This window comes from Pleurotus ostreatus (assembly GCF_014466165.1).
Source record: "Pleurotus ostreatus strain PC9 chromosome Unknown scaffold_1, whole genome shotgun sequence".
Lineage (NCBI taxonomy): Eukaryota > Fungi > Basidiomycota > Agaricomycetes > Agaricales > Pleurotaceae > Pleurotus > Pleurotus ostreatus.
The window spans coordinates 3,791,406-3,814,443 of record NW_023503156.1 but is presented as its reverse complement, the minus strand read 5'-3'; the positions used below and the strand labels follow the sequence as shown (position 1 = coordinate 3,814,443).

The 23,038-nt window shown below is 50.9% G+C and overlaps 8 protein-coding genes across 8 annotated transcripts; 6 read left to right on the top strand and 2 right to left on the bottom strand.

Annotated features, from left to right (window-relative positions):
• Positions 1 to 1,501: 1,501 nt before the first annotated feature.
• PC9H_001402 (uncharacterized protein) lies at positions 1,502 to 3,506 on the top strand (the record flags this gene model as incomplete). The annotated part of the gene is made up of 10 exons (XM_036771052.1): positions 1,502 to 1,756; positions 1,807 to 1,864; positions 1,926 to 2,039; positions 2,101 to 2,224; positions 2,304 to 2,466; positions 2,510 to 2,686; positions 2,741 to 2,797; positions 2,860 to 3,143; positions 3,203 to 3,316; positions 3,374 to 3,506. 10 exons carry the CDS (start codon positions 1,502 to 1,504, stop codon positions 3,504 to 3,506), a joined length of 1,479 nt encoding a protein of 492 aa, XP_036636897.1.
• A 587-nt stretch (positions 3,507 to 4,093) lies between these two features.
• On the top strand, positions 4,094 to 5,754 carry PC9H_001401 (uncharacterized protein; the record flags this gene model as incomplete). Its single annotated transcript, XM_036771051.1, has 6 exons — positions 4,094 to 4,339; positions 4,393 to 4,713; positions 4,770 to 4,985; positions 5,046 to 5,229; positions 5,291 to 5,572; positions 5,633 to 5,754. 6 exons carry the CDS (start codon positions 4,094 to 4,096, stop codon positions 5,752 to 5,754), a joined length of 1,371 nt encoding a protein of 456 aa, XP_036636896.1.
• A 529-nt stretch (positions 5,755 to 6,283) lies between these two features.
• On the top strand, positions 6,284 to 10,268 carry PC9H_001400 (uncharacterized protein; the record flags this gene model as incomplete). The annotated part of the gene is made up of 19 exons (XM_036771050.1): positions 6,284 to 6,465; positions 6,551 to 6,594; positions 6,650 to 6,822; positions 6,873 to 7,024; positions 7,192 to 7,313; positions 7,372 to 7,752; positions 7,809 to 7,912; positions 7,961 to 8,238; positions 8,299 to 8,827; positions 8,882 to 9,012; positions 9,063 to 9,174; positions 9,224 to 9,273; positions 9,328 to 9,382; positions 9,440 to 9,560; positions 9,613 to 9,656; positions 9,784 to 9,893; positions 9,946 to 10,009; positions 10,067 to 10,177; positions 10,227 to 10,268. The coding sequence occupies 19 exons, from the start codon at positions 6,284 to 6,286 to the stop codon at positions 10,266 to 10,268; spliced, it is 2,805 nt and encodes a 934-aa protein (XP_036636895.1).
• Positions 10,269 to 10,791: 523 nt separating this feature from the next.
• On the top strand, positions 10,792 to 11,761 carry PC9H_001399 (uncharacterized protein; the record flags this gene model as incomplete). Its single annotated transcript, XM_036771049.1, has 2 exons — positions 10,792 to 11,236; positions 11,295 to 11,761. 2 exons carry the CDS (start codon positions 10,792 to 10,794, stop codon positions 11,759 to 11,761), a joined length of 912 nt encoding a protein of 303 aa, XP_036636894.1.
• A 2,302-nt stretch (positions 11,762 to 14,063) lies between these two features.
• Positions 14,064 to 15,848, bottom strand: MSS51 (translational activator for mitochondrial COX1; the record flags this gene model as incomplete). The annotated part of the gene is made up of 3 exons (XM_036771048.1): positions 14,064 to 15,181; positions 15,238 to 15,659; positions 15,841 to 15,848. The coding sequence occupies 3 exons, from the start codon at positions 15,846 to 15,848 to the stop codon at positions 14,064 to 14,066; spliced, it is 1,548 nt and encodes a 515-aa protein (XP_036636893.1).
• Positions 15,849 to 15,912: 64 nt separating this feature from the next.
• Positions 15,913 to 16,729, top strand: HIS3 (imidazoleglycerol-phosphate dehydratase; the record flags this gene model as incomplete). Its single annotated transcript, XM_036771047.1, has 4 exons — positions 15,913 to 16,050; positions 16,102 to 16,344; positions 16,398 to 16,582; positions 16,633 to 16,729. 4 exons carry the CDS (start codon positions 15,913 to 15,915, stop codon positions 16,727 to 16,729), a joined length of 663 nt encoding a protein of 220 aa, XP_036636892.1.
• Positions 16,730 to 17,185: 456 nt separating this feature from the next.
• Positions 17,186 to 19,773, top strand: PC9H_001396 (uncharacterized protein; the record flags this gene model as incomplete). Its single annotated transcript, XM_036771046.1, has 10 exons — positions 17,186 to 17,604; positions 17,661 to 18,096; positions 18,216 to 18,443; positions 18,590 to 18,649; positions 18,712 to 18,775; positions 18,827 to 18,876; positions 18,990 to 19,043; positions 19,119 to 19,257; positions 19,355 to 19,603; positions 19,655 to 19,773. The coding sequence occupies 10 exons, from the start codon at positions 17,186 to 17,188 to the stop codon at positions 19,771 to 19,773; spliced, it is 1,818 nt and encodes a 605-aa protein (XP_036636891.1).
• A 900-nt stretch (positions 19,774 to 20,673) lies between these two features.
• PC9H_001395 (uncharacterized protein) lies at positions 20,674 to 21,519 on the bottom strand (the record flags this gene model as incomplete). Its single annotated transcript, XM_036771045.1, has 2 exons — positions 20,674 to 20,969; positions 21,033 to 21,519. 2 exons carry the CDS (start codon positions 21,517 to 21,519, stop codon positions 20,674 to 20,676), a joined length of 783 nt encoding a protein of 260 aa, XP_036636890.1.
• Positions 21,520 to 23,038: the final 1,519 nt, after the last annotated feature.

Genomic DNA, 23,038 nt, shown 5'->3' with positions numbered 1-23,038 from the left:
TAATGTATGTCCTGGGCCAAGGGTATTCCAATGCTTTCGCCATTTCTTCTGTTGATTTATGGTGTATGTAGTACCGCGGACATCGACATCGACATTTCGCATTTAGCGCTTGTTTTTCCTTCTTCCTTCCTCTTTCGTGTTCAGGGCGATCCTGGAATAAGTTTATGATGCGATTCGACGTTAACTTCTTTCGTTCTTTCGGAACCTGTAACGCTTAGGCCTTCCTTCGGGACCAAGCTCCCCTGCTCGTTCCTTTCTGATTTGGCTCGACGCTTCTTTTGTTGCTCAGCGGGCTCCCCGGCTTCCTAGGCGAAGGGTGGGATCCATCATCTATGAAAGGAAATGCATATCATTCGCATGCGGTTTGCTGGACGTACATATGTAAGTAATGAGTTTCGACTTCTCAACAGGCAGACGACCCTAGTTATCTACGTCCATGTTCAACAGCACGGTTTACACTGATTTACATGCCCTAGCCAACGCTACTGCACGTTCGTGGTGGTGATACATACGCTCTTGTGTCTCGCTGTCACGGTCAAATTAGATATTAGGTATGCGCCATTCCCCCACGACGTACGTTGCCGGTACCATCAAACTGACGAGGATGGAAAGAAGGGGCTTGAATAACGTATGTCCTTCGCCAAGGGTATTGCCTTTGTTGTTTGGTCTGTTGACTTATCGTGTACCGCGGACATCTATTGCTTGCTCTTCTAGGTCTCCTTTCGTGTCCAGAGCCATCCCTGGAATAAGATGTTGTTTAACGCAAGTTAAACCTTCTTTCGAAGTCTCCAATGGTCGTCACTTAGGATTAAGGCCTAAGGTCCAAGGAACCAACTAGCCTCTTCTGCTCGTTTGTTTCTGATCTCACTCGTCTATGCGGTCTTCTGGTGTCCTCCTGTTCCTTTTGTGCCCCAGCGCCCAGTCATAGGAGATGAATGGTGGGGTCCATCATCCATGGAAGGAAATACATATCATCGGCATTTGGTTCGCTGGGTGTTCATGCATACGTAAGTAACAGATTTCTCAATAGGTAGACGACCCTGGCGACTTACGTCCACGTTCAACAGCATCTCCAGCCCAGCCGACATCACCACACGATAAGCCTACTGCACGTTGGTGGGGGGCTTGCTTTCAAATGAGGTATAGGTATGTGCTACATCCTAACGGTACCATCAACCACAACTACACTCACCTATAACTCTATAAGTAGGGAGAGGGATAGATACATAGGTATACATATACCGAAATGAATTACCCGCTCGCATAAACGTAACGCTGCAGTCAAGGAGGCATATATGCTGGGCGGTGTTCACATGGATCGATGGGGCGTGTAGGTTACACGGAACCATGGGCTCCTGAAGAGGGCGCCACTTCTCGGGCATTCAGTCTTGTACATAATGACCTCCAACCCCTCTTCTAGAAGATTGGAGATTGGCCTTCACTTTCACCCCAACCCCCCTTCTTCCCTACACCATACGACATAGCAGGTCGTGATATAATCATGGCAGCAAGCCCCTCGACGAGTTCAAGAGCGATTGAAGGCGATGAGAGGCAGCCATTGTTGCAAGGCGAACTCGATCTAGAAGCCAAGACGAGCATCACCCCCTTGCCCGTCAAACAATTATCGGTCCTTTGCATGCTTAGAGTCCTGGACCCATTAGCGTTCTCGCAGATCTTCCCGTACATCAATAATTTCATGGAGGACCTGCATTTGACGGATGATCCATCTCAAGTCGGGTTCTACAGCGGATTAGTGGTATGTACGTAGTGCGATGGTTATGTGGGATTTGACCTATATTTGTGCAGGAAAGTGCTTTCGCTCTAGCACAACTACTTGCGATCTATCCTTGGGCGTGGATCTCTGGTCAGCAGCTACTTTAGTTATAGATCTTATGCTGCGGATTAACGTAGACACATTTCCGCAGACGTCATTGGCCGGCGCCCTGTCATTCTCCTCTGCGTCTCTGGACTCGCCGTCACCACATTTCTGTTCGGTCTTTCGACCAGCTTTAGCGCAGTGATGATATCCCGTATCCTAGGTACTTCTGTGGATCGATTTGGGGCTTAGAGGCACATTGACTGACGCGACTTCCACCCAAGCCGGCTTGTTTACGGGGAATGTGGCAGTCATTCCTTCCGTCCTATGCGAGATAACAGACACGTCGAACCAAGCGGTCGCTTTCCCCATCTTCGGTCTCTTCTGGCCGATTGGTTCTATAATAGGGTCCGTGTCACCTTCAATTCCATCTCGAGTCTATTCTCACATACGATTGATATTGTTCCTTTTGTCCGCTGTGCGACAGACCACTTATTGGAGGCTCCCTTTCAAACCCAGCGAAAAGGTTTCCTGCGTGGTTCGACTACCCGTTGTGGACCGCCTACCCTTACTTCCTCCCTTGCTTTATTGCTTCCACAGTAACGGTGATTGTACTTGTCATCAGCTACGTTTTCCTCGAAGAGGTATGTGTATGGTTTCGTTGTTGCACTCATAATGCTGATCGCGCGGTAGTCTCTGAATGTTTCCGGGCCGACGGTTGAGCGGGATGCCTTCGGCTCAAACCACGATTTGCAGACACCTCCAACCTACACAAAATCGCCTAGCGTCCGGAAGTTACTTCGCAATCCTATCATCCAGTGTTTGTGCATATCAGGTTGCGCAATGAACTTCGTGACAACCGCGTTTGATGTACGTGTGGATGCGCTGTAAGATGCAGGATGAAAGTACACTAAGTTTATGCAGGTTGTATTCGTGCTTTTCTGCTACACGCCTGTCGAATCGGGCGGGCTTTCCTTTTCGGTGAGCGGCTCGCCTATGCCCCCGCAGTCCCCCACAGCCCCTAACGCATTGCTCTGCGCCAGGAATCTCAAATAGGATACACGCTTTCCATTTCCGGCGCATTGGCGGCCTCGCTGCAGCTCTTCGTGATGCCCACGCTGCTGCGGACGTACGACCATGCGAAGATGTATACGTTTTTCATGGGGATCTGGCCTCTCGCCTTTACTGCGCTTCCGATGTTGAATGTCATCGCACGCGCGAGTGCTGACGGTGACGAAGGGATTGCATCGCCGCAGGGTGAAATAGTGCTTTGGGTCAGCATTGTGTTATGCTTGTGTATTGCTCGAACGGGGTTTCTTGCACACTCGTACGTCTTGTTGATGTTCGATGGGTAAGTGAAGAGAAGGCTCATGGTGGGCTCTTTAGATTGAACATGCTCCTCATCAAACGATACGCCCCTCCGTTTGCTCTGGCTTCGACGAATGGTCTAGTGCAATTCTCCATATGTCTGGCTCGCGCAGTCAGTCCTGCTTTTATTAGGTATGCCTCCTCCCCAGCTTTCGTGCAAGCTTGGACTCATACTGACCTCTGGTGCAGTTCCTTATTTGCCCTTTCCACCAATAAAAATTTAATCGGTGGTCGCCTTTGGGTCGTGGTTATGTTCTTTATGAGTATCGGTGCTACCGCCATCTCTAAAGCCATCACTTGGTGTCAGCCAAGAGAGGTATAACGCTGATAAAAAGAAAAGGGATGATAATGCCCACAACTTTCTAGTATTGCAGCAACGTTGTATTTCGTAGTAAAAAGCTAGCGAACTCTCCGCAATGTAAAAACCCGTCTCGCGCCTGCTAAACCCCTTTTCGCGCAATGTAACGGTGTGGTCACCGTGCGAGGGCGTCAAATTCAAATCTTCCCTTTGTAGTAACGTTTTCGTTCAACGATTCTGCAAGAATTCCACGCTCAGAAGTACCGACGCCTTCAACAGCTTCAATGCACCCATCTTCCATGCTACGGGCGATGCGCCTGACGATTATCTCAGCGAGTACGCCGCAAAATAATCCCACCTCGGTGATTGAGCGCGCCGGAGCGCCGAAAACAACCCCAATTCTGAATGTTCGGTGATTTGAACGCTTGTGCGCCTCATTTTGCTCCTTCTTTGCCGCGAACACGAGCATCTGTGGGCTTCCTAGGCGCGGCATGCAGTGTCGACATGCAGCCCTCGCGATATAAAGTCGCAGCAGCAAAGGTCGGGATTTCTTCAGCATCACAGGCTACGCAAGCTACACCAGCACACGAGTACGCAACAATAACACGCAAATGAACTACAACCAATTCAGCGGCGATTTCGACGGATTTATTGGGGACGGGCCTTCGGCGAGCGCATACGGGCAGCAATTTGACCCACGGCTGGAATACCAACTGCTGGAGTTGCTGCCCTTTCTAAACGAAGGACAGAACGTCCTTGACAACAGCTTCTACACTGGGCTAGATGGGGGAGGGGCGTACGATGCTCAGGCCTATAAATTCATGCCTGGGGGTGGGATGGAGCAGAACGCCACCTTCGTGAGTACAGATCTCCTTGATCAACGACTCCAACTCACGTCGTCGTTCGTCAGGATGGCCAGGCCGGGCATGAACAGGCTAGTACCCTGGACGAACTTCCCGATATCCCCTTATCAAGCTTCAACCCAAGCCCCGTGGACAACGACGCGTCGGAAAGTCTCCTCTGGGGCGAGGAAATGGGACTCATGTCGGGCTCGGTGGCGAGCGTGTCACTGAACGATCCAGAGCCCGTCCAAGCGCGTCAACCCCCCTCTAGATCTCAGCTTCCCCTCCCCGATTCCACACCCAACAGCGAATACAACGAGCTGCGAGTGGACGACCAGTGGACGAATCCCACAGGCGGGAGGATGGCCAAGGGGAAGGCACGACCTCAAGTAAGTGAAGTGCAGTCGCGTACGAGTTTGTTGGCGTACTCAGTGAATGCCCGTAGTACTATTCTCCATACGCTCGCGGCGAACGGCGTCACCTCGTTGATCAGTGCACAAGCGCGGCAACTTGGCCGCACCTACCCGTGCCCCTCCCAACTGTCACGTCGCCGAACACCCCCTATGGCGAAACCGCTCTCCAGAACGAACTCTACGAGCCTGCTGTTACGACGGGGCAACTAAGCCCCAGTAAACAGCCAGGCGAGAGTTCAGAGATGGCAGTAAGTCTGCTTCCACAGTTGCTGATTCACGAGGATTAACCGACCCATCGAATATCACAGTCAGAGTTGCCCTCTCCCATATCGCCTAGTTTTCGTACCCCCCAGCGAGTGGCTCGTACTGATGAAGAGAAGCGGGCGGCGAAGAAGCGGATCGACACCGACAGAGCCAAAGCGTTGCAGGCTACCTATACCAAGTTCAGCGCGCTTTTCCCTGCTCGGAGTCTTCTAGAGTCTAAGACGACTGGTACGTGTCTAGCAGTCATCTCTGCTCTACGCCAGCCGCTAATCACCTCCCATCTGGATAGCTGTCAGGGTGATCAAATATATCATGAACAAGCGCGTCGCTCCCGTACAACCTAGCGCCGTCGAGCTTTGGTGGTTACAGTCAGGCGGAGATAGCGCCTTACCGCAATATATCGTCCCGAGTACTGCTGCAGTCGAGGCCTCGATCGAGGACCCGAAGCTTCGCCGTAAAGTGGCGAGGAAGCAGGTGGATGCCAACCGAAACAAGATTTCCACTGCTGTACACGATCACATACGTTCGTTGTTCCCCACTTGCAAGACGCTGGTCCAGGCGCTGACGAGAGGTATGTTGCGGTCGCCTTGCCGAAGTATGCTGTCACTAACATACCCTACCTATTTACTAGCCATTGATTACCTCGCTTACGCAAAGGCAACAGGAGCGGCACCAGAAGACGACCACGCCCTTGATGTCTGGCTTCTGGCCCGGAACGGGAGCGCCGCGGATATCCCATCTCCTTTCTTCTAGCTTTCGGAGCCGTTTCCCCTCACCATGGACCTATAACTCAACGAGACATTCTATGCAGACAGTTACCCCTATCTATGTAGCCATTAGCTATGCTGCTTTCTCGCCACTATGCTTACTCACCTTTATGGCCGTGCGCTTTCTTTCGCTTTGCTTGTATTACGGACTTCGGATGGGACTTTCGGCTTAGGATGAGGTAGATGGATTATAATGGACTTACACTATCGTATTCCCTTTTATAAGCTCGCCATTCGGGAGCATCCGTGTTTAGCCCCCAACGCCCATTGTTCTCTATATTGGGGCGGTTCAGAGGCGTCACTATAATGATATGCAGGTGAATCGTTTTTGTCTTGTGATTCATATTGACAACAGTGCCAGCGCCGAGGTGTGAATGGGGCGCAATAACAAATAGCTTCAACTACCCGCGTCCTCTGGCGATTCATTGTCACCTCCTGCACTGCATCTTCTACCGTGTTATGCACTTTCACTGCTTTACCGTTGAACTTGAATTCACGCCACCAATCTGCGCAATATGGGTCAACTCATAGAGTTCGCCATCCATAGCGCTGACGTGGTGGGTAAACGGTTCAACAGCAACGGATATGTAGAAAAGAAGGAATCTTGCGGACAAGTCGGGCACTTGGTTGAGAAGCCCCTAAGTAACGAGCGTGTTTACCACACGGCGTGCATGCCGTCACTTCAGGACCCAGGACCGTGTGTTCGCAATTCGCAATTCTCGAATACCCATACTTCTTACCGAGAACTCTCACCAGTGATAGTGTTCTTCTTCGTTATATAGGCCCGTCTGCCACATTATGGCGGACAGTCGGCCCTCAGACCTTGGTGCGTTGCTCAGTTCGCTTCCGCCGCGGTTAAAACTGAAGGGACGTCGAAGCAGAAACCGCGCCGTTACTAAGAGATTCAGACTCGGATGCAGAGGATCAGAATGGCGGCTACAACCCGACCCAACCAACTTTCAATGATCGAATAGCAGTGATTGCACAAGAACCGTTGACGCCGCTCACGAAGATCTTACTCATCCTTGTACTCGCACTGCTGTTGCTCAGCTCGGTGAGTTACGTTTTAACGGCTTACAACACGTCTTGATTGCACATCAATAGGTGTTCATTGGCTTGTTTGCTGGAGTGCAGCACAAACTTAATGTGGAACGCGGTCGGGATGGCGGAGGTGGAGGTGGAGGCGGCGGAACCGCGACAGTCGTGCCTACTGCAATAACCACCACAGCGACGGAGACAGAGACATACATCGGAACGTCCAAAGCAAGGGTGACTACGACCGCGACCGCGACCGCGACAACCACTGCCATCGAGACAAGTATATCCACCACAACCGTTATTCAGCCAACTACGGTGATACCTGCCCCAGTCCCCGTTCCCAGTGAACCCCCTTCTGAGGTGCGTCATGCGATGAGGTACAAAGGCAAATTAACAGTCGTGTGCAGGGAGCGTGTCTTACGCCTGAATGCATCATGCTTTCGGCCTCGATACTTGCCTCTTTGGATACTTCTCAGGATCCTTGCGAAAACTTCTACGATTATGCCAGTCAGTCCAACTTACTTCCTGCGTGCTGGGTGGTTATCTCTGACGCTTGCTCCTCAAGATGGAGGTTGGCTCGCAGCGCATCCTTTGCCCACCGACAAGGGGTCTTTCGGTAATTTCGAGGCCCTCGCGCAGCAAAATAAGCAACTCATCCAGCAAATCCTTGAGGGCGACAAGACCCCGGCCTATAAAACCCCTGCTTTCATGCATGCACCTTCGTACGACGAGCAGCTCTTGAAGAAACTACGTGGTCTCTACGCTTCGTGTGTTGATGAGAAAGCCCTCAACGAGATTGGCGTTGAGCCTCTGTGGCAAATTGCTCATACCGTCCGCAAGCTGTTCTCCGGGAAGAGTACCGAAATATCCACGAAAGACGCAGAGGACGATGCGGAGACTGCTCGAAAGGGCCTTACATCGGCGTTAGCGTTTCTGCATTCGCGAGGTCGGTTCCCTCCCTACCTTTGAAAAGCGTATATGTTTATAGCCAACTGCCTGTAGGTATTGATGCCTTGTTCTCCTTCGATGTCGAAGGTGATGTTGGCGTTGACCCCAATTTCATGACGCTTTGGTTTAGCCAGCCCGGACTCGGCCTTCCCTCCAAGGTTTGACTGTCAGCACGTCCGGTTCCACTCTACTAACATCGAGAACAGGAGTACTATGAGGAAGACTCCATCACAGAGATTTATCAAGGCGTCATCGAAGACCTTCTGACTACGCTCGCGGAGGAGGACGAGGCTATTAGAACCAGATCGCAGGGGTTAGCGCTCAACGAGGATGCGGTTTCCGTTTGGCCGCCCTGGCCATGGCCACCTTGGGAGGGCGACGATGACGACGACGACAAGCCTTCCAACAGGACGAGGTCCCCGCACAAACTGGCGCAGAAAGTCCTCGCTTTCGAAACGGAGCTTGCGAAGGCTAGTCTCGATCTGTAAGTACTGCACCCGAATGCGTGTCTGCCAACACCAAATAACGTGTGCCATGTTTGCAGCGACATCCTTTTCCAAGACCCCATCGCAACGTATAACCCCACGCCTCTTGCAAAGCTCACGTCATCTCTTCCCCAGATCAACTTCAAAGACTACTTTGCCACCTTCACGCCGCGCTCTTTCCCGAGCAACGTTATTGTCACGTATCCATCCTACCCCGCCTCTCTCTCAAAGATCCTCGATGATACACCCTCAGACATTGTCGAGGCGTACCTCATCACCCGCGTTGCTTTGGAACTTTCCCCGTATCTAGGTATGGAGACGAAAGCGTGGCAAGCCCAGAGACGTTTGTACGAGCTACTTTCGGGCGTAAAGAAAGGCGCCGTCGGCGATCGCGCGGAGTACTGCACCGGGATCGTGGAGTCGACATTGGGTTTCGCGGCTGGGCGATACTTTGCCAATGAGACGTTTGGAGGAGAGTCCAGAGAGAAGGGGACAAAGGTCATCACGGATATCATCGATTCGTTCAAGACATCGCTGCGGGATATTGACTGGATGGACAAGAAGTCGGCCAAGGCCGCGTCGGAGAAGGTGATTATGCTTTCAGTTTTTCAGCTACTCTCGTTGACCTGCAAACGTTGATAGGCGGATGCTATTCGTGTCAAAGTCGGCTTCCCTCTATCCCCCGACACCCGCGACCCCGCATCTTTGGCGCGGTATTATGCCTTGGTCACAATTGACGAGGATAAGTTCTTTTCCAACATTCTCAGCGCTTCGTGAGTAAATTGTTTCATCCGGGAGAGTTCTGGACTGACAAACCTATCAGTGTCAGTGATGAGAGCAAAAAGTGGGCCAAGCTAGGCAGGACGCGTGACCTCGATGCTTGGGAGATGTATGCATCCACCGTCAATGCCTATTTCAACCCTCCTGCGAATGAGGTAAGTCCCATGCTATATCTCAATCGAAGCCCTTACTAAACTTGTTTAGATCGTCTTCCCCGCTGGCATCCTCCAACCACCTTTCTTCTCCCAGGATTGGTGAGCGCCCTTTTCACGCAGTCACTAACATTTGGATATTCATGTTGTGATTAGGCCGGCGTACCTTTCCTACGGCTCATTTGGACATGTTGCAGCACACGAGCTGACAGTAGGCTCTCTCCCTACTTTCGCTGGCGCGTCTTACGCTGATCGTTTCTGACAACAGCATGCATTCGATTCCGCCGGACGCTTATACAACCAAAACGGGAAGCTTGAGGAGTGGTGGACCAACTCGACCAGTGAAGGCTTCCAAGTCAAGCAAGACTGCATTGTCAAACAGTACTCCGGTGGGTTGGGATATCGCCTCCTCAGTGGACTTCGGTCTTATGTGCTGTTTAGAGTATAGCATTGACGATGGAAAGGGCGGGAGGGTTTATGTCAATGTATGAACTCTCTTTTCTCCGCGCGAATAACTACTAACTCGCTGACTTTAGGGCAATCTGTAAAGTGGCTTCACCAGTCAATCTGTAACGTGTATTAACGAGTGTTGTCTGCAGCACTTCCGGGGAGAATATCGGTGACACAGGCCTAATTCAAGCGTACCGCGCTTGGCAAGCGCAGTATCCGAAATCACTCAAAGCAGGAAATGAGTATCTCTTGCCGGGGTTGAACTTTACTAGGTAACAAGAGTATCAGCTACCTGGTCCTCTTGGTTGATCATCTTCACACCAGGGAACAACTTTTCTTCATCTCTTTTGCTCGTATCTGGGCGAGAGTAATGAAACCTGCTGCTGCCGTATGTTTCATCGGCCATATTGATAGTATGTCTGCTGAACAGAGAACCATCACACAGGTCCAACGAATTCGAACCGACCCACACTCTCCATCACGATATCGCGTGGATGGAACAGTGTTCAACATTCCCGAGTTCGCCAAAGCTTTCAACTGCTCACCCAAATCCAAAGTGAGTTGGGCAATAAAACATTCACTCGGCAAAGCTGACTGGTTTATAGTTGAATCCGCCAAGAGAGAAGCAGTGTATATTCTGGGGCTGAGATATACTTCCATATGTACCGTACGCTTGTGTTTGGTTTGACCCCTCTTGTTTTTGCAGCAGTTGTGAATTCAGTTTTATTTATTTTATTCCACTCCAATTTTTTCCTGGTTTATCAACAATGGCTAATTTCTCACGATTCTCGCATCAATTTTAGCGCCAAGTGAAGGTACGGTCGCCTTTACCGCAACCAAGTCGTACTGACTGCTTTTTTGTATAGGATGAGCGACCTTCAGCCTCAGCGCAGGCCGATCCCAAATGAACTCATCCTCCAAATTCTCTCTCTCGCTGAGGGCAAGTTTCCCATCCTCCTTGCGTGTTCGCTTGTATGTCGCACTTGGAACAGACTCTGCTGTCCTCAGCTATTCCAGAAAATCACCGTAACCCACCAATCCTTCGATGATTGGCTTGACTTCTTTCGCAACGGGTCTCCTCGTCTTTGCCAATATATAAAAGAACTCCATATTGAATGGAGCGATCATACCTGCATGGTGCCGAAGTGGATTCCGAAGTGCTTCCGCCAAATGAACAAGTTGCGTGCGTTATATCTAAGCGTCAATAGCTGGTCGAAGCTTTCGAAGCTCCCGGCTCCATTCGCGTCTGGGATCGCTGCCCTGCTCGCCGCCCCCCGCTTTCGTCACTTATCTCTGAATGGTTGGTCCTTGGAGCAAGACATTTCTGACCTCAAATCAACACTCTCGCCCTGCTTGGCCACCCTTGCAACCCTTTCCCTCGAGAAAATCTCTGAATCCAAATGTATTCAAGGAAGCTCCGAATCAAAAGAAGCGTCTGTTCTGCGCCTAGAAGGTCTCCGCACATTAGAGCTTTACGACGTAAAGCACCCTTTACTTGAAAAGGGTCTCGTCCAATGCCCGAACCTCGAATGCTTACTTCTCAAGCTATACCAACCGAAGGCTTTGCAGCTGCCACCATGTATTCCTGCTAAGTTAGCCAAGCTAGTGGTGCACGGTGAGTTCTATGCCCATACATTATTGATCGAGGGGTGATACATGCTAATTGCTTTCAGGTCGCGTTATTGACCCCCCGCCAGTGTTTGGGAAGATTATCTGCCCATCAGAGTTATCAGTAGAAATAAAAGGACCATCGTACGGGAGATGCGTATCTTGGTTCCAGGGTTGTGTCAATTCGCTCCCATTCCCGAGGGAGCTTCGTCGAATCACGCTCAAGTGTGACATGGACTTCAGCCGTGAACGTTCCATCGATTATCCCGCCGCAGAAAACTATGCCGCGCTGTTCACCTTCCTAGAAGAACTTGACAACTTCGGGAAACTACAACACGTGGACATGAATATCCTGATCACTGCCCCAGCGGATGTAACACCTGGTGATGGCGAAGAAACGACAGAGGTAGAGAAAATAAGGGACATGTTTGCCCCGTTATTGGAATCGGGCGCGTTGGAGGTCGAGCTCGTTATACAGCGTTGGGTCTTCGAGTATGGGCGACATGAAGTGGTTTTGCGAATCACAGCGTAAAGGATACGTCCATTGCGACCATTTGAAGATACCGAACCGCATGCATATATCGCCAACAAATCCCCCCTCGCACGCATCATCACTCTGTATTCATTGGCAACACTACGTTGGACAAGGAGAATGCGACTGATCGTTACTCGGCTCAAGCATCGATAGCGGCGTTGGTTTTCCCTCCGTTTTCCTTGCTCTCGTCGACACCGTGCCCAGCTCTCGGGTTGATGTAAGCTCTACGAGACCAACCTCCCCCATGACCCCACCCCCCGGTTTGTTTTTCCCTGATCACCTCCACCTACTCAGGTGGCCGTCCACCCCCTCCATATGACCCGCTACCTCCTCCAGGCTGCCCAGTCCCTCCATATGACCCGCCACCATTCTCGGACCATCCAAGCTTCTCACTCCGCCCACCCCCTTTCAATGGACTAGCGATCGCGAAGACAGCCGAAAGAACCAAGCACAGGATTGTCGGGCGCATTGAGATATGCTTGATAATAGACTGGTCTGGCGTAGGCAGATTGTTCGCTTGAATGGTGGATAGAAAGTATTAACTCTGGTCTGCAAAATACATAAATGAAGTTACAAGGGCGCGTGCAATGAACCCATATCTACGCAGTTCGGAGGACTTAGTTTCTTCCATACAATACCATGGGCTGGTGAGCTAGACGCAGGTCTTACGCGTTTAAACGACGCCCACGACGAAACAGTACGCGCAGGGTCTCGCTCATACAGAAGTAGCGTCGCTGAACCGTCTAGGACGTAACGAGGCAATATGCTGAAGGCATAGGTCATTCTACAGCCTGATTGCTGAGCTTGAGAGGGGACCCAATCATCTAGATAGCCATTGGCCTGTAGCGACGGCATCATAAGGTAGTTTCGCTTATCGGTGCTATGATTTGCCAAAGTCAGCCAGTTGACAATTTGTGTTAGATGTTGGGACCTATTGTGTGCATCAAGTTAGGGTACATGCGCTGCTAGGATCGCTACTACTTGGAAGTTGTTTGGGGATCAAATGCTGTCTTCGTACCAGGAGGTCAGTCGCTTAGCAAAGCAACGGCCTGCTGCGTCGGAGGTTGCTACATCTGTCCCGGAATGTGTTCCCCGAAGACATCCAACAACTCACGGGCCTACGGGCCATATCAGGCTTCTGTGAGCGAAATGTCCCATGACAATTGGCTACCTAATACTTGGTATGTGCCTCCTTCTCACGCTCGTGCCGCGTTCTGAATGACCAAAGAACACAGATGATTCCTCCCAGTCACCATTTGGAGCCACTGCCATATCCATGTAACTATTCAACCCAACTATGAGATCAGATCAGGCCCAATCCGAGACGATGATGTTTACTGGATTCTGGTGGACCACTCTTTATTAGAGTGATACGAAGAAACCCGGTCGCCAAAGCGGCATGGCATTAGTCTAGTTCATGCGCCTGCGAAATGAGTGTCATGCAGTATGTGGTCATGCAGTGTAGCAGAAGGACACAACAAAGTGTTGTTGACAACTTTCACCTCCGCTCGCTCTAATCGACCAAACTACGTCGGAAAAGGAGAGGATACTAGACCTCAAAGTAGTTATTCAATTCAGGCAACGATTCGGGTTGGCATGTGGCAGTGGTGCATCTCCTGGGCCTATCCCCTGGAGTTGATACTTCCAAGTTTTCCGGGTTTGCCGCCGTGTTGATGAGGTTTGCCTCCTCCAGGGAACTCGAGATCGCTACTGTTTCCATAGGGGCTGCGTCCTTCAGGACCGGGAGCTGCCAGTGCCCTTGATGGCCGTGGCATCAATCGCGTCCACTCCATCTGCACTCAGCCTACTTATGGTGTTGCAGATACCTTCTCACCGCGATCTACGACAATCGGTCAGAAGCTTTCTCGCATCCAGGAAGTAAATCGGCCACTTACCCCATTAATCGTACGAGGCGCTGGGCTGGAAGGATCTGATCATTAGGACAATGCAGCTGCCATGACGGCGGCATTACAGTTCGGCTTCGAGGATGATTGCCGCCATAATTCTCCAAAGTATCTGAGAGTTCGTATTCTGTTGGATATGTGAAGGGTGGCGCCCTCGTCTGGAGTGTACAGTTCCCCTCCTGTAGCCGAATTGAATTGATCAGTGACCGCCAAAGCCGAATGGTACGATAGACAAAAAGATGTTCTCATCAGCGCTGTTCAAGGAGCAACGGTGTGGTGCTGATGTCGAACCTTCACGCATCACGCCTCAGAAGTATGTATCTAAATTTCGACATCCCATTAGTTATTTAAATACTCGGGGTTGATAAAGTAGCATGGCCATGTTTCGTTTCCCATCACTTAAACAAGCTGAACCCTGTCCGCTCTCTAATATCCCTACTTTTCCCTCGAATACCCCAGATCCCCCAGTTTGTCTTCACCATCACTCTCGGGTCGAAATCCGCAATCTCCCACTTCTCGCTCCCGAACTCATTCTTTCCCGGGGTGATCACCCAATCAAACTCGCCCGCAACATCAGGTGCCTTCGAAAGCGACTTCACATCTCTCTCCACATCAGCTGGCGAAAACCCTGTCACGAATATCGCGCATTTCGATGCTAGTAGCATAGGTAGGACCGGCCCCCATTCCGTAGGCGAAGCGATTTGGAGGAGGGGTTCGTTGGTGTCTGGATTTACCGAAGTTGGGGAGGGGAATCCAAACCCTGGAGAGAAGAGGAAGAAGAGGTCACTGTAGGGATCGAGGGTGTCGGCGAATTGGGCGTGGACTTCTGCGTAGTTTGCTTGCATACCGGTGATAGTGAGTTGAGGTGTGTAAGGAACCGTATACGAAGGGACACCGTAGCGCGCGATGGATTCACGGGTGCGCTTGAGGCGCTCTATGGGTGCCGGAGTGGGAGGTTCATATACATTGGGGACGTAGCTGGCGGGTTTCTCCTCAATGGCAGTGGTTTCCTTCTCGGGCGTTTCGGACGTAGCTTGTTCTGTAGCTGGAGGCTGATCTGGGGTTGCTGGCGGGGGTTTGGCCTGACTGCCCGGAGGTTTAGGAAGAGAGACCTGTGGACCGATGAAGAATAAATGAAAGTGTGTTGATGGGAAGAGCATAGTCAATTGTTCCCAGACGTGTGGGGGTAGAGACGACTCCGCGCGTGCTCCTAGGATAAATACGCGGACCTGAGGTTTGCCCACAGCATTCTCCTCGGTCTCGGGAGTGCCAGTTGGGACGTGGAGAGTAGTGCGAAGGGCTGCGAGTGACCGGCTCCCTTCAGGAGTCAGCCGCTGATTGCTTAGAGTGAGGCCGCTGAACTGATGAAGGGCACCTCCAATGGTGATGGGGTACGTTAGTAGCTTGCTGGCATGCCGCCGTGACCGTTCCGTGTCCATTGACGGGAAATTACGGGTATACCAGAACAAATCCCAATTTGCGAACGACATTGCTTCCTCAAATCCCTGGGGACCTATTGCAAGAGACCACTTAACAGAAGGTTCGCAAGTCCAAGGACAACAGACTCACCCGGCAACTCGAATTCCCTAAACTTCCTCCCACTTCGAAGGTCGTGTTCATCTTCATTAGCCTCCCTCAATCGCGCACAGTATTTCTCGTGGTGTTCGTCGTCCTCCGCCCAATGCTCTTCTGAGCAATGAGTAGGCCATCCACAATCCGGACATTCGAAGCTCGTTGTTTTCGGTTGGGCTTCGATGTGCGCGTGCGGGTGTGCGTGATCATGGGACGAGCATACGGGACAGGGTGCAAGGGATTGTATCGCTTCACCCCTTGCACGAACCGCCGGAAACGGTGATTTTGAGAACGGGTGAAATAGGTTATCTTCCGTGAGGACGGGCACAGGTTCGGATGGTTTGCCGGTCGCGCCGTCATTCTTTTTGCTGAGTCGGAAAAATGAGAATATTGGTCGCGCGGCGAGATGATCCTGGCAGCTAAGCGTGTGTCGAGGAACGCATATTCGAGGACGAGTCCCGGCTATAAGACGCGTCGCCGAACGTGCATACAGGAGGCGTCGAGAGAAGGACATGAATTGTTCGCGTCGGGCGTCAGCTTGAAATCGGCGGCCCACGCGCCTTTATTTGCGTATGTTGTACAGTTCCTCTCCCCACTCACACCAACATTGTACCATCGGCCCGGGCGATATGTCGAAAACTTTCGATCAGTACCACCACTAACACCGCCGGCATGGCTGCTAGACAAGCCTCGATATCAAGAAAGACAAACGAAACTCAAATCGAGGTCTTCATCGACCTTGATTGCGCGCCAGGAACGCAGAAGACACAAACGATAGAAGTATCCACTGGTATAGGCTTTCTAGATCATGTACGTTCCTTTGTGCTAGCACTCCTTGTAATTTACTGGAAGTATGAATAGATGTATACTGCGCTAGCGAAACACGGGGGTATGTCGCTTACGATGAAATGCAAAGGCGACCTTTGGATAGATGATCATCATACTGCAGATAAGTACCCTGCACTCAACTTCTTGACATTACTTTGGCTAACGTTCCCCACTACACAGGACAGCGCTATTGCACTAGGTACTGCTTTCAAGCAAGCGCTAGGGGAGATAAAGGGTATTCGGCGATATGGAACGGGTTTCGCTCCGTTAGACGAGGTACGCTTTTTCACTAATTTTACCACACAACAGGTGATCATCATTACGCGCAGGCTCTTTCTCGCGCAGTCATCGACATCTGCTCGCGACCGTACTGCGTTACCGATCTTGGTCTCAAAAGGGAGAAAATAGGGGACTTGTCAACTGAGATGATTCCTCATATCTTCTATTCTTTCGCCATCGCTTCTGGCGTGACGCTGCATGTCGACGTCTTACGCGGTGAAAACGACCACCATAGGTAAGATTTCCCCACATAAGCCCCACGAGCTCTAACCTCTATTGCTTTAGATCTGAATCAGCTTTCAAGGCGCTAGCACTCGCTATCCGACAAGCAATAGAACGCACAGGTGGTGACGATGTTCCGAGTACTAAAGGTGTCTTGTAGGGGACAAATCCAGATTGGATTGTCATTGTCTGAATAATCGGAAAATCATTCCGTCCAACACTTGAGGAGCGTGAAGCACAGCCTTCGAGAAGCTTTGAAGGTGCGGAAGTGCGCCCTGCATATTCCTATTCGATCTCTTAATGATCCAAGAAGGTGATGTCGTTAACATGCCTGAGAAACATCGTTCAATCGTGGAAAAGGTGGCTACTGTTCGCTCGCCTAAATACTTATGTGATCTACAAGACATCGACCTAGCAGCCAAAGTCCATGTACCGACTTAATATACGTCGACTTTCAACTTTGACCCTCTATTTCATAGAATTCGATGATAAATTCTTCTTCCCTCACTAGGTTCATCTCCTCACGATCGACATCATCACAATGCGTTGGTACCTGGGTCATCTGTCAATGTGCTCACCTATTTTTAGCTTCAGCTGCTCACTGTCCTCATATTGTATGGGTTTTGGGCCATCACCACCCTCGCTAATAACCGTTGGATGGGATACTGCTGCATTGTCTTCTCTTTCCATGGCAGACTCCCAGACATATGCTAGACAGCTTCTCGTCAAGCGTCATGGATATCCTCTGTGGATCCCTGAGCCTTTCGGGCATTCCCCCATCTACAGGACGAAAGGTGTTCGCATTGGCGATGTCGGATATGTCACTCAAGATGGTGGCTTTCAGACGTTGTTCAACATTCGTGCACCCAAGGGACATCCAATTAATCGGCGAGGCGTCCCAGAAGGCTTTCAGCAGGTCCCCCTTGATGCTCAAGATATCGGCCATGTGCATTTTCACAGACCAAACAGTGCTGTCGTCAGCACATTCCACGAAGAACGAGCATTCAGCGCAGGTGCCTCTGCTGTGGAGCCACAGTGAGTAGTTCCCGTAAATCGACACCATCTACGATCACTTCATCTGATGCCAATAGGACAAATGTGGGTGCTGGTGCGGCAATGGAGTACACCTGGTCATCTACGGAAGGGGCCGTCCTCCGCCTGCCAGATGGTGCCTCGCGCATCAATATCCATGCGAAGCAGACACATTTTCAACAGCAAGCTGCTAAACATGCAGAAGCGTGGTACAGATTCGCAGTAACAGAAGGCTTCAATATTTCCAATGGCTCATTGTACCTCATTACCGGATGCGACAAAACCAAGTCTTGGATGGTCGGTGCCTTCTCCTCCTCTAGCACTACCTCCGGATTGCAAGTCAAACTGCGTATTGGCGTAGCCCAAGGGCAGGCTTCATACAGCTATTCGTGGACTAGGTACATTCCTGTTACTCATCGTACTGGTCCGCTGATTGATGATACGACTGCGGTCTGTGATCTCGTCGACTTAGGAAGAGACGACGAACTATTCGCCGTGGATGCCCCCCAGGGGAATAACCAGTGTGCCTTCATACGAGGAACCAAGATCAAGTTGAAGGAGAACATATTCCGCCATCTCTTGAAAATACCTACTACCGGAATCTCCCCCTTGAGCATGCTTCCGAGGATGATATACGTCGGAATGCTTTCCCCGATCCCGCGTCCTTCCCAGGTTGGTTCGGCAAAGGCGAAGGCAAAGGCAAAGGCAAAGGCAAGGCGAAAGCCCTTGAGGCCCACCAAAGTTCCAACCATGAACGCGAGGGACATGATAGAGAATCGGGGGATGATCCGCCACCTAGCAGCGACAATGTAAGCATCGAGGAAGTCCCCGGCCCCTGCGAGGTGAGCGTGGTGGCTTAAACTTGTCGCACATTCTAACGATTTGTCTCTCTGGTAAGAATTATCACCCTTCAAAGCCGATCGCCGACTTCATGCTGGAGAAAGTGAGATTTTCACTGTTGCCGTTGTCAGCAGTCTGACCGTCGCAGTACCCCCACGCCAAGGTCGCCATTGTCAACGATAAAGACTGGATGGATCTCATTGATGAGGTTTGAAACATGTTGCCCTCCAACCAATGTCTTCATCTCATTGTTATCATGAACGTCGGTAGAATGATCGTTTGTGGCCAACCAACGATGAACTGCTGCTCCGATTCCAGAGTCGCCACACCCCTTGTACGTGATTTGCTTCTTCCACTCACAAACACTAAGCAAGAGTCCTGATAGATTGCGCTGACGGTGTCGTGTGGCCCGATGATCCCCGGGATAAACTTGATGTCGATGACCCTCCCGCTTCGGGGATAGACAGAAAGTGACGAGAAAGTGAACGCAACACGATACATAAAGTCAGTTGTAGTTCGTCATAATACCATTCCTAACCATTCAGCAGGTGGTATTACAAATACTCCGTGAAGGTGTTCTCCAAGCCCATCACTACTTGCCAGTAAGCCCCCTCTCCCTCTCGCCCCAATTCTTCATCCATAGCGAGTGATACTAAGTGATTCGCTGACCGCGACAGTCGTATCCTGCGGCCCTGGAGGAAGCTGCCGAAATCCTGGCCGATGAAGCCAACGAAGCACTGGCGGCTGACAAAGTTGACGAAGCCCTGGAGGGGGCCCACGAAATCCTTTCGGCGTACATGGCCAATATTCTTCATTGTGCTTTTCCCTGCTCAGGGTCTTCTAGAGGCTAAGTTCGATGGTACGTATAATCGTTGCTTGACATCAGCCGCTAATCACCCTCCATCTGGCATAGCTTTCAAGGTAATCAAGTACATCAGGAGCGAGCACGTCACTCCCGTACAAGCCAACGCTGTCGAGCTTTGGTGGCTGCAGTCAGGCAAAGATAGCATCTTACCTGCTTCAGTTGCCGCCTCAATCGCCGACCGCGCCGCGGCGAGGAAACAGGTAGACGCCAGCCGGCAGGAGGCTCTCGTTGATGTAAATAATCTCATACATTTGCTGTTCCCTGCTTGTCAGACGCTTGTTCAGGCGCTTACGAGAGGTATGTTGTGGTCTCCTTTCCGAGGTTTGCTATGACTCACATGTCTGTTAGCGACCGATTACCTTGCGTACGCAAAGGCAACAGGAGAGGCACCGTACGATGACCACGCTCTCGATGTCTGGGTTACGCAGAATGGGACCATCGCGGAAATGTCATCACCTTTCTTCTAGCTCTCGGAACCTTCGGACTCTACCATGGATCTATAACTCAACAAGACACGATATGGTCTCAGATATGGTAAAACTAGTAGGTCTTGAGTAGTGAGAAAATAATGCAGGACGCAGGAAACACCATACTGCATTATAACTCGGCTACATGGACACCACACCAATTCGGCTCGCTTTGTTTTAAGTAACTTACAGTCTGGACTTTCTGCAAGTACTGGTAGTATATACCTAAATTTGCTTGCGTTTACGGTGTTTATATCACTGTTCCATTGAATCCAGCAATTAGCACTTCGAAGTGAGCGTACTCGGCGTTGCTTTGCTTGTATCGTGGATCTCGGACAGCACTTTGGACTTGGAGATGTAGATGGATTGTCCTGGACTTGCAATGTCATACTCCCATTCATCAGTTCACCGCCCAGGTGGTCCCATACTTAGCGGGAGTATATACCAGACAATCGCACAAGGCCATCTTGCAAATGTACACGATCAGAGAATAAATAATATAGTTATTACGCCGTACTACGGACACCGATGGACTGATTCTGGTGATACAAGGGCTCATAAATACAAGACTAAGGCTGTAAGTAGATATACCGGCGATGACGACGGGGTATATGATCCGGGGGAAGATAGGTACGAACAAGTAAAGAGGTACGAAAGCGTGTACACTGTAACAGTTACGAGCCAAAACATAAACAGAAGCAAGATATTCAACATAAGTGATATACGATAGAGGGCAAGGATATGTATGATTGCGTCGGTTCCGTTGGATCCAGATGGTAATAGTTAGTGGGGCACGGGTACGAGTATATCAGTATAGTATATAACGGTAAAGAATGTCGAGTGTAAGGAATGTGGGTATCAAGCTGGAATGTCGATTAGATCAAACACACGGTAAGGAAATCAATTCGCGAATGCGCTGATCTCGTCCGGAGTGGGGAGAGGAAGAGGAATTGCAGCGGGGGACAATACGCTCTTATTCATGAGTCCAAGGGTGGACGATGGCGAGGGGGACGCCATGCGCACTCCGTAGGGATTGTACAGTTGAATGCGCTCCATCGTCGCAGACACGGGGGATGGAGACGGCATGGACTGACGCTGCGGAGACGGGGTCGCTGGGAGCGGCAGAATGAGAGGCGAGTCGTAAGATGGGTGCCGATGGAACGGATTTCGGGTGTTGGTTCGTGAAATGGGGGAAGCTGTGGGTGAGATGATGAGATGATGAGCTGATTGAGTAGAAAAGGTATGAAGCGATCACGAACATATCATAGCATCCCTGTCCTTGACTTTATCGTTATCTTTCTCGGTCTCCCCGTCTCTTTCGCCCTCTTCGTCGACGGCTAGGACGAGCTTCCTGTTGTACGGAAAGTAGTCTATGGACGAGAAGGTCTGGTTGTAGGGAAGCCTCATTGAACGCAACATGGGTGCGGGGGATGAGGACGAAGGGAAGGAAAACGAAGGACGAAGGATGGAGAGGAATTCCTCGAGTGCTTCTGAGCCCGGTCGAGGGGAAGCTGATGCGCACGGCGACATCGCTCTGCTATTTTCACCGTCGGGACTGATTCTCGCCCCGCCACCGTTGGTATCCTCAGTCGTCGTCGTCGAGGTCGACGGTGGACGTAGGGTGGTGACATGGGTCGATCTCGACGGAGATCGGTGATGCAGGAACCCAAACGGCGAAGACTGGGGCAGCAGACGGATGGGGCGGGGCGCGACGAGGATCGAGGGTGAGTCGAACGTTGCGGACATGATGGTGTGGAACTTGGGGAGAGAAATGAGGGGAATGTTCCGGCGGTTGATGTTCAAGGCAGATAGACGCCCGGGTCCATAAATGTGGCAGTCACGCGCATGTCACACAACTTCCCAGTCTCCCCAGACCTCGGCTTGCCTGTAAATTCTCTGGAGTTATATAGGCCGACTCTATCGACGGTCAAAAGATCGCAATATCCAGATTTCTATACGATCACTATACGACCCAGTTCTCTAGAACATACTGGACTCATAGCGTTTTGCTTTGATTTCGGTCCGATGAATAGAGAGTTTGCGAAAGCCACCCAGGTGGCTTTGTCAGCCACCGAATGCCCAAATCGAGCGATTTTCGACTTGCGCAAACTGGTGGCTGGTTTGACAAGCATTTACTCCTTCTGTTGATGGAGCACAAATTTAATTTCTGCGGCATAATAAGCTCATACGCGCAGCTGTGAATGCGCAGCACAATACAGCTAGCCTGCTGCTTGGAGGAGAGGCTACCAGGGAATTCTAAGTAGACGCCCAAAGCCACCAGGCGGTGAGTTTCGGGCTTTTTGACCGGGAAGCCACCGAGTTCCGCAAGCTCCGCGAAAGCCACCCGGTGGCTTTCGCAAACTCTCTAATACCGATCTTCAACTCAGCACCTCCCGAACATAGTGGAATAGCACTCCCACTATCCGACGCCCTAAGGAGGGGTTCAAGCCTGAATGGGATGTTATATCGAGGTAAGCAAGTTGGGCCTAGTATCCCACATATACCATTGAATCGCGTCCTGTTGGCATCGGGGATGTAGTACGTAGTACTACCTCTGACTCTTTGATCCATGCGGGAAATACAGCAGTAACAAGCCTCTCGAGGTCTGCCAGCGAAGTCCAAGTCTAAAGCCTGCTTACAAGATGCTCGATTCTTGTCCATAGTCCATAGCTGGGTATAGCCCATCGGTGCCGTACTTAAACGTCCCACAACTTGGCACGGTTTCCTCGCGATATAACAACTTGACAAACACCGCCCAATTCACAGAAGATCCACTACTTTTGACAAGAATGCACCCTTTTATCCGCGCGTTTCGCACTTGGTGGTATCTCTGCATATCACAAGGCGAGTATATGATGGATCAGTATCGTTTCAACGTGACTAGGAGAAAATGAAATCAGTCGTTCTACCTATCTTTTGTACTCGAATCGAACATGAATTACTCTCCATTGGTTGCAAAACCAAGGTAATAACATCCCTTTAGATCCCCAGTGTACCAGTAGCAATCCTTGTTGAAAAAATATTATGTTTCAAACCTACATATACGTTAGATCAACTCCCCCGGCTGTTGACCGACCCAGTAGGGCGATCGGTGAGCTTGTCACCAACCTACTCGTCGATACCGTCTGCTGAGAATCTTAGTCAGGGCTTCACATGCGCAGCTACCGTGGCCGCACCAGTTGCGTATGCCGCTTTGCCCCTTGAGATTCAGGGACCTAAGCCCCTCGATTGGACAGAGGGTTTTGTTGCCGCCGCCTCGTCATGC